This window comes from Nansenia antarctica (genome assembly GCF_963989245.1).
Source record: "Nansenia antarctica genome assembly, chromosome: 16".
NCBI lineage: Eukaryota > Metazoa > Chordata > Actinopteri > Argentiniformes > Microstomatidae > Nansenia > Nansenia antarctica.
Window position 1 is genome coordinate 8,172,253 of NC_137686.1, and position 8,813 is coordinate 8,181,065.

General features: G+C 48.0%; 1 protein-coding gene across 1 annotated transcript in view; it reads right to left on the minus strand.

Moving 5' to 3' along the window:
* Nucleotides 1-2,041: 2,041 nt before the first annotated feature.
* abcc10 (ATP-binding cassette, sub-family C (CFTR/MRP), member 10) overlaps nt 2,042-8,813 on the minus strand; it is a gene marked incomplete at its 5' end in the record, with an annotated part of 19,398 nt that continues 12,626 nt past the window's right edge. Inside the window, 6 exons of the mRNA XM_080546824.1 lie at nt 2,042-2,572; nt 3,139-3,251; nt 4,231-4,328; nt 4,508-4,653; nt 5,221-5,474; nt 5,964-6,124. Coding sequence (XP_080402950.1) covers nt 2,437-2,572; nt 3,139-3,251; nt 4,231-4,328; nt 4,508-4,653; nt 5,221-5,474; nt 5,964-6,124 — 908 coding nt within the window. The 3' untranslated portion in view covers nt 2,042-2,436. The remainder of the gene's footprint in view (nt 2,573-3,138; nt 3,252-4,230; nt 4,329-4,507; nt 4,654-5,220; nt 5,475-5,963; nt 6,125-8,813) is intronic.

Consider the following 8,813-nt stretch of genomic DNA (forward strand, 5'->3'; position numbering starts at 1 on the left):
TCGTGTTTTTTTGCATGGAGCAGCTTAATTATTTTGGAGTTCTATTACATTTTGGTCGACACAACTGTTCTGAGCTCAGCGGTCACACACACTTTCATTGAAAAACCTCAGATGTAACAATATTGTGACGCACATCCAAACTGATTTCATAATTCACTCTTCGGATGGAAGATACACATAAAAACACATTACAGGGAGACCTGAAGTGGCCTTTCTATTCAGAATGTCATGTGAAAAACGTACGCTAAGCTAACAGTGTGTCTGCCAACAACAGTGTGTAAGTGTGTAAACATGCATTTCATGTGAAGTATGTTGACTGTAATGCGTGCCTTTAATCAAAGGTCTCGTTAACCCAGATGAGGAGACCTGGGGCCTCATTTATAAAAAAAGTACTTGAACGTCATCTTTGACTTTCACGTAAGCACATTTTTCTTAACGGACGTAAGCATTATTTATAAAACGGGCTGAGATGGTTTAAAGTTGCGTATGTGCTTCCTTCTATAAATACCAAATATACTTGGAATTGAACGCAGGTGAATGAGGTTTGTATTAACGCCCTGTGATAGAGGCTCAATTATAGCGGCTGAATTAAGACAAGTGCTATAATATAGGGTAGGCGTTCGTCTGGAAGCGGGAGAGGGCAGAGAAGAGTGGCTTCTCGGTAAGTTGCGTTTGTAACGTTTGATCATGACAACTAATCAGGCAAATGCTTATACTCAGTAGGCTACTCAAGTTGTAAAAGAAAATCAGGGGGGATGGTGGATTTTATCATATGAGGACAATTTTAGCATCCCCTCAGCGTCAGTGACTTCAGTGTCAGTAAAAATGTCATTGCATGTGTGCGTGCCCCCTCGCACCTTGAAATAGCAGTAATACCACGTTCATTGATAAATGACATAACGTATGGAAAGAGGGGAGGGCAGTTTTAGAAGGGGGACGATTTTGACTGTTTTCATCCCGCCTCAACTCGAGTGCTGCTTATACTGTAATAATATAATGGTCTTATTCTTATCAGGTGACATTGAAAACATGATTGCGAACTCCCTTTGTGAACTCCCAGACACCGGAGAAACTCCAGTATAATTTAGCGCGTGGCCGGGCAAGGTCCGTTGTGGAGCGCACTATAGGCATGTTGAAGGGGAGATAGACAGCTCCGGAGGGATATAAAGGAAGACTGAAATACAATCATAAACATCAGTTCCCTTTAAATCTTGAATTAAACTCATTTTCTCGGCAGATAACAACATCGTTAATTTTATTACGAGCCACTTAAACTTTGCATGAATTACAGTAGGCAACGTTTTTCCAGTGCGGCTCACATGCCTGTAATAACTCCGCATAACCAGTAGGTAATGTGCGTAAGCAAATGAATACTCGACGTTGAGCTACGATCGTTTCCACGGTCAAATTGACTCACGTTGAAATTGTATAAATCACTACGTTGACGTGGTTTTCTACGTACGACACGGGTAAGATCAAAATTTGATCTAAGCACGTTCTATAAATGAGGCCCCTGTACAAGACAGCGTTTCAGACGCTTACGAATGATTGACGGTTGAAAGGTGATTCAAAGTAAATTATTGCTCTTAGAACTTTTCAGTCAAAACCCATCATTATAGCAGTACAAAATATACCTTTCACAAAAAAAGACAAAACAGTACCTAAAATATATTCCTTCCCTTATTCTTTTGCAATTGCTGTGACATCAGTTTTTGTCATATGCATATACTGTATTTACCATGTCTTTCCAAAATAAAAAGCTTAGAAATTGTAAAAAAAAAAAAAAAAAAATGACACTTGGGTTAAAAAAAACAACCCAACTCCTTCCAGGTAGTAAAATAAAAACCCTGTGAGTCTGTCGGACACCGTGAGCCTTGACCCTGCTCTCTGCTGTCAAAGGTCAGTCGCTGATCTAGGGTCAGATTAATTAACCTACTATTCAAACCTTCCATTGTAAACGTGACCATTACTGGGGGTTATTCCATCAATGTCGCTAAAGGAAAATCCAGTCTTGTGACATTTATCAAAATAAGCGTAGATTTTCCTTTAGCGACGTTGATGGAATACCCCCCAGGTCAACCTGCACCAGTGGCTGATGGCTGGTCCTCCAGCAGGGGGCGCTGGTGGACACAGGACGGTCTCATAGTAATGCATGGAACGGAATGAGAAATGGCACCAACATGCCATGCATTACAATGAGCCCCTCCTCCGATTTCTACCTCCACCAGCCTCCCCTGGTTATACATACTCCGTTGGACAGTGTAGCTACTAGCTAGCTGATTGGTCGACAGAGTCTGACCACCGTCACTGGGCTCCTGTAGGGCTGACGAGAGAAACTCCCATTGTCATTTCCCTCCAACATTCCCAATGCCATTCCCATCAGCGTTCCCATTGAAATTCCCGTTACATTCTTCCTCCGATTGGCTCTTCCTCCTGTCACTCCTCTCTCCCACCAACCAGTTTGTAGAAGGCGGAGTCCTCTCTCTGGCAGAGAGCAGCAGGTGTGTCGAACTCCACCACCTTCCCAGCATGCATCACCAGAACCCTGTCAGAGTCCATGATGGTGTTGAGCCTGGTGACAGAAGAAGAGTGAAGTGTGAAGTAAAGTGTGTGGTATAGTCCAGTGTTTCCCATTCATTACCTAGACTGTGACGGCCCGCCGTAGTCTAATTTGTGCCTCCATAGTCTCATAACAGGTCTAAAATATGTTTACACGTGAGCGACGCCATCTTTGTGGTTCACACTGCCTCTATAGTAGCTCCATACGATTTAGCGCTACCGATAATTGAATAACTAAATAGATAAATAATGATTTAAATAATTCGTCATTATGATCGTTAGGCTGTTTTGGTACCCTACACACAGTGTGTACATAGTGGCGGCCCTGCCTGTGTGTGATGTCATGGAGCCTGTGTGTGATGTCATGGAGCCTGTGTGTGATGTCACGGAGGCTGTGTGTGTGATGTCATAGAGCCTGTGTGTGATGTCATGGAGCCTGTGTGTGACGTCATGGAGCCAGTGTGTGATGTCATGGAGCCTGTATGTGATGTCATGGAGCCTGTGTGTGATGTCATGGAGCCTGTGTGATGTCATGGAGCCTGTGTGTGATGCTATGGTGCGTCCAGTGGGCCACCTGACCTGTGGGCGATGGTGAGGACAGTCTTGTGCTGGAACGTCTCCCTGATGGTCTGCTGCAGCAGCCTGTCAGTCTTCTGGTCCACGCTGGCCGTGGCCTCGTCTATACACAGGATCTGCACAGACATGGGAGGACATGAAAGGACGTGGGAGGACATGGGAGGACATGGGGGGACATGGGAGGACATGGGGGGGACATGAAAGGACATGGGGGGACATGGGAGGACATGAAAGATAACAATAAAAAGGAAGGGAAGATAACAGTTGAGGGAAGCCTCTAATTAGGGACGCACTAATACTCCAAGACGCATCTGTTCAGACTCGCCTTCCTACAGCATGGCCTGGGTCCTGACTAACACTAACTTTAGTTTTTTGTCCTGCTTCTCTGTGTTTTCTGTACACTGTCCCTGAGTTTGAGAAAAGCGCTTTTCTATTATCATCAATACCACTTTTTCATTGCTGATACCGAATACTGAGCTTTGAGTATCAGACTATACCTGACTATACATTTTTAAAATGTTTTATTTTAAGTGTCAAGTGCTCCTGCCACCCCTCCAAACACCCGCCTTGCAAATGGAGCAACAGTAAGCAGTTTTACTGGTGTCTGTCTCAAGCATGCAGTCATACCGGCCCGCAGACATGGTTGTTAATTGTTGTCACGGTGACGTTGTCATGGTGACAATGTCACCGCACTCGTGCGTCAACTCAGCAGTCAGTCGACGACACGTGTTTGACAAGATTTTACCACAGTTTCCATCCAATGGCATCTCTGATTCCTGATCCGGCGTTTTGGGCCGATACCAATGCTCAGTACCAGACCGGTGCACCTCTACATCTATCTCCATATTACTTGTTGATTGTAGATGGTGCGTTACGATTTAAGATTTAATTAAGATTTAACTTTATTGTCATTGAACAGAGCACAAGCACTGAGACAACGACCCCCCCCAGGGAGAACAGAGCTCTGGGCACAGGGTGGTAGACATTTTCGGCGCCCCTGGAGTTAGGGGATCGAACCAGCGACCTACTGATTGCTGGCCGACCTCTAACCCCTAGGCTACCTGCCGCCCATGTTATGCCATGCAATGGTCTTACGTTGGCTTCGGTCAGCAGAGCCCTGGCCAGGCACAGCAGCTGCCTCTGTCCCAGAGAGAGAGACTTGCCCCTCTCCCCCACCTCCGCTCCCAGACCACCTGGAACACACAAGAGGAACAGAGACCTGACCACCTGGAACACACAGAGGAACAGAGACCTATCACACACTCTCTCTCTCTCTGCAGAGAAGCCTTACTAAGGCATATTCTTAGTCCATTATCAGTGAACCTCATCTCTCTCTCTCCTTCTCTCTCTCTTCCCTCCCTCCCTCCCTCACCCATCCTGTGGACCACGTGGCTGAGGTGACACTGCTCCAGGACGTCCAGCAGCCGTGGGTCTGCGTGGCGTCCCCGGGGGTCCAGGTTCTCCCGGACCGTGCCGCTGAACAGGAACGGGTCCTGGGGGATGATGGCCAGCCTCGACCTGCAGGGGGCGACAGAAACAACGTGTGGAAATGTGGAAGTCTGAAAATGAACCGTTTGACCACGTGGAGACGATGTGATGTGACTACATTCACTCAGCGCACATCAGGGGAGGCTGGTGGAGGTAGAAATCGGAGGACGGGCCTCATTGTAAGGCTAGAGTGGAATGAGGAATGGTATCAAACACAAAATCAATCAAAATGTCTACCTCCACCAGCCTCCCGAGTCACATATAAACGCTCACTAGGAATACAACGATGATGTAATATTTACATCCTAAATTAGGAGAGAGAGTCCCCTTATATCACTATGAAAGTGGGCCCGGGGCCATTACTACGATCAGTCATCATCATCACCCTCATCCTCCTCTTGATGATTGTCCACCCAGTCCAGTAGGATCTGTCCCTGGCCATTACTACCACAACCACCATCATCATCATCACCCTCATCCTCCTCTTGATGATTGTCCACCCGTCCAGTAGGATCTGTCCCTGGCCATTACTACCACAACCACCATCATCATCATCATCATCACCCTCATCCTCATCTTCCTCCTCCTCTTCCTCACCTGAGCTGACCCAGCCCTACGGTGCTGATGTCCAGCCCGTCCAGGAGGATGTGCCCCTGGTCCAGCTCCACCATGCGGAACAGAGCCAGGAACAGGGTGGTCTTCCCCGAGCCCGTCCGGCCCACCACCCCCACCTTCTCCCCGGGCCGGACCACCAGCCTCACCCCGTCCAGGGCGTTGGGGAGCCCCCGTCTGTAGGCCAGCACGGCCCCCCGGAACTCCACACAGCCCTGGCCCGGCCAGGAGGGGGGCACCTGGGGGGCAGAGGAGGGATGGGAGGGGGGGAGAGGAGGATGGGAGGGGGGCGGAGGGGGGGATGGTAGGAGGGGAGGGGATAGGTCATGGTTTATCAAATCCTGGAATACTATCCTAAATAATAATAATAATAATAATAATAATAAGCCAATATGCTGGCATGCAAATTTCATGTGTACTGATGTTAAAACACCTTTTTAGAGCCTACTGTACTCCACTCTATACCTTTCATGCTGTATTGAGGAATTTTATTTGCATTATACCATGATTGTTCGGTTCTGTGTAATTGTATTCATATATTTGTATGTTGTATGCAAAGCCAAGTTTCCCATCTGGGACAATAAAGTCAAACTGAACTGAAGTAAACTGTGTGGGTTGCCATGTTGGGGCTCTGTGAGCAGTACTATCCTCTGGGTTGCCAGATTGTGGCTCCATGGGCAGTACTAACCTCTGGGTTGCCAGATTGTGGCTCTGTGGGCAGTACTAACCTCTGGGTTGCCAGATTGAGGCTCTGTGGGCAGCGTGGTGCAGTACTCTTCTGTGCGCTCCACACTGACCAGCTGCATCTCCGTCTGTGTGAAGCTGAAGATGAGGCCTGACAGCAGGCCGGTGATGGAGAGGGCGTAGGACAGGGATAGGCCCACCAGACCTGGCAGGGAGGACAGCACTGTCATTACTAATGCACAGAGACAGGGGGGCTTGGTGGCGGAGCACTACTAACGGCCAAGCTCCACCTGCTGCGTCGCGTCAACTCGCCATCGACGTTGCGTCAACTTCCCGTTGTCCAAGCTCCACCTGCTGCGTCGCGTCAACGTTGCGTCAACGTCAACGTTCTACTCTAGCTCCACTGGCATTTTTTGTATACGGGAGTAATTTCACCCTTGACTGCAATTATGTCCACAACAATAACAACATCATACAGAACATTTTCCAATCAGGGTAATATTTTATCTACATATTCCCAAATAGATTGCTAGTTCAGTAGATGTTCAACTAACTGTCAACAACATTTCAACTAACTAACCACTAATCCTAAACCTTGCCCTAACCTTAAATCTAACCCTATCCTTAACCATAAATCTAGTTACATATCAACAGAGTTGCAGTTGATAGTTTGAGCAGCTGTGGATCATCTATAAGGGAATAAAGTGTGACCCCAGTCAAGTAGGAAATGTCATACTGTCATATGCTCCACCGAGCGCGAGGAGAGCTCAGAGCGCGAGGTTATTAACAAAGACGTTCATAGCGGGAATTTCTGGATCAGGAGAGCACCTACATTCTCTTACATCTCTTTCATCAATTATGGGTACGTATAGCTTAATTTATCCACAAGGATAAGCCGTTCGTCGTCCATTACTGCAACAAGAGTTCACCTCATTGTGACGTCTGCGTCCATCCACCGGCAAAAATCAAACTTTTTTGAAAGTCTACTTTGGACGCAGCCATCGGACGCAACGCTGACGCAACGCTGACGCAACGCAACGCGGCAGGTGGAGCACCTTTCATTGATTACAATGCATTTGATCCCAATTTCGGACGCAACGCACATTAGCCGCAACGCTCGATGGCCATGGTGGAGCTTGGCCGTAAGGCGTCAGCCATGTAATTGAAGGGTCCCCAGGTTCCATTCCAGCTGATGACATATCCTGCATGTCATCCCTCCTCTCTCTCACCCATCGTTCCTGTCAACCTCTACTGTCTCTATCCCAATAGAGCAGAAATGCCTCAAAATATATTTAAAAAGAAAAAAAGAAATGCATAGTGACAGTTATTGAGCAAGGTTATTGTAGGGTTCTGGAACCTACAGCACCAAGTCTTTTAGGTGGTGTCTACCTAGCAACAACACTTTGATTGGCTAAAAAAATTAAGCATCATAATTGGCTCTCTAGAATGTTGACAATTTGGGTGACTGTATTCACCCTTGGCACTAAATAAGTTAAACTACTAAACAAAAACTAACATTGAAATACATTTTACATTAAATTTTTGGCATTTAGCAGACGCCTTATTCCAAAGCGACTTACAATCAATACATTTGAATACTAAGCATGTGAATCAGCAATCCACCATTCGTTGCAGGAAGAGTAATCTAGCTCGGGCCCGGGGCCACTGATAGAAGGAAAAACCTTCTCCCTATCACCTTCTTCTAAACTTTTTTTTTTTTTTTACTGGAGAAACTGAGAAACAGTACAAGGGGGGCAATAGAAGTTCTTAGGGACACAGTAGAGGGGAAAGCGGTTGTCTTTAGGAGACGTAGTGGTGAGGGTCAGAAGATGTCTCAGGAGGAGCAGTTAAGATGTAACCTGAAGAGATGGGTCTTCAGTCTACGACGGAAGATGGGTAGTGACTCTGCCGTTCTGACAGCTGTGGGGAGCTCATTCCACCAGCGGGGAGCCAGTGTTGTGAAGAGACGTGATCGGGCAGCCCGACTGCTGTGTAGAGGAGGTGGGGCCAGTCGGCCAGCCGAGGTGGAGGAGCGGAGTGAGCGGGCAGGGGTTTGGGGGGTTACCATTTCCCTCAGGTAGGCAGGGGCTGTCCCTTTAGCTGCCTGGTATGCAAGCACCAGGGTCTTGAATCTGATGCGAGCTGCTATCGGGAGCCAGTGCAGGGTGCGAAGGAGAGGGGTGACATGCGAGTATTTGGGGAGGTTGAATACCAGCCGGGCAGCAGCATTCTGGATGAGCTGCAGAGGTCTAATGGCTGAAGCGGGGAGCCCAGCCAGGAGTACATTGCAGTAGTCCAGGCGGGAGATGACCAGTGCCTGGGTCAAGAGTTGCGCTGCCTCTCTGGTAAGGAATGGTCGTATCCTTCTGATGTTGTAGAGGAAGAATCTGCAGGAGCGAGCCGTTGCTGCAATGTTCTCCGCACAGGATAGTCGGTTATCCAGGATCACTCCAAGATTCTTGGCTGTCAGGGAGGGGGTTACAGTAGAGTTCTCCACTGTGATAGAGTGGGAGTCTTGGAGAGGGCAGGCTTTCCCGGGGATGAAGAGGAGCTCGGTCTTGTTAAGATTGAGCTTGAGATGGTGGTCAGCCATCCAAGTTGAAATGTCAGCGAGACATGCTGAGATACGGGTTGCCACGTGTACATCAGACGGGGGGAAGGACAGGAAGAGTTGAGTGTCGTCTGCGTAGCTGTGGTAGGAGAGCCCATGTGAAGAGATTACTGAGCCAAGAGACTTGGTGTAGAGAGAGAAAAGTAGGGGCCCTAGGACAGAACCCTGGGGTACTCCAGTGGAGGGGGTTCGTGGAGAAGACAGCGATTCTCTCCAGGTCACCTGGTAGGAGCGGCCCGCCAGGTAGGAAGAAAACCAGGAGTGTGCGGTGCCAGAGATGCTC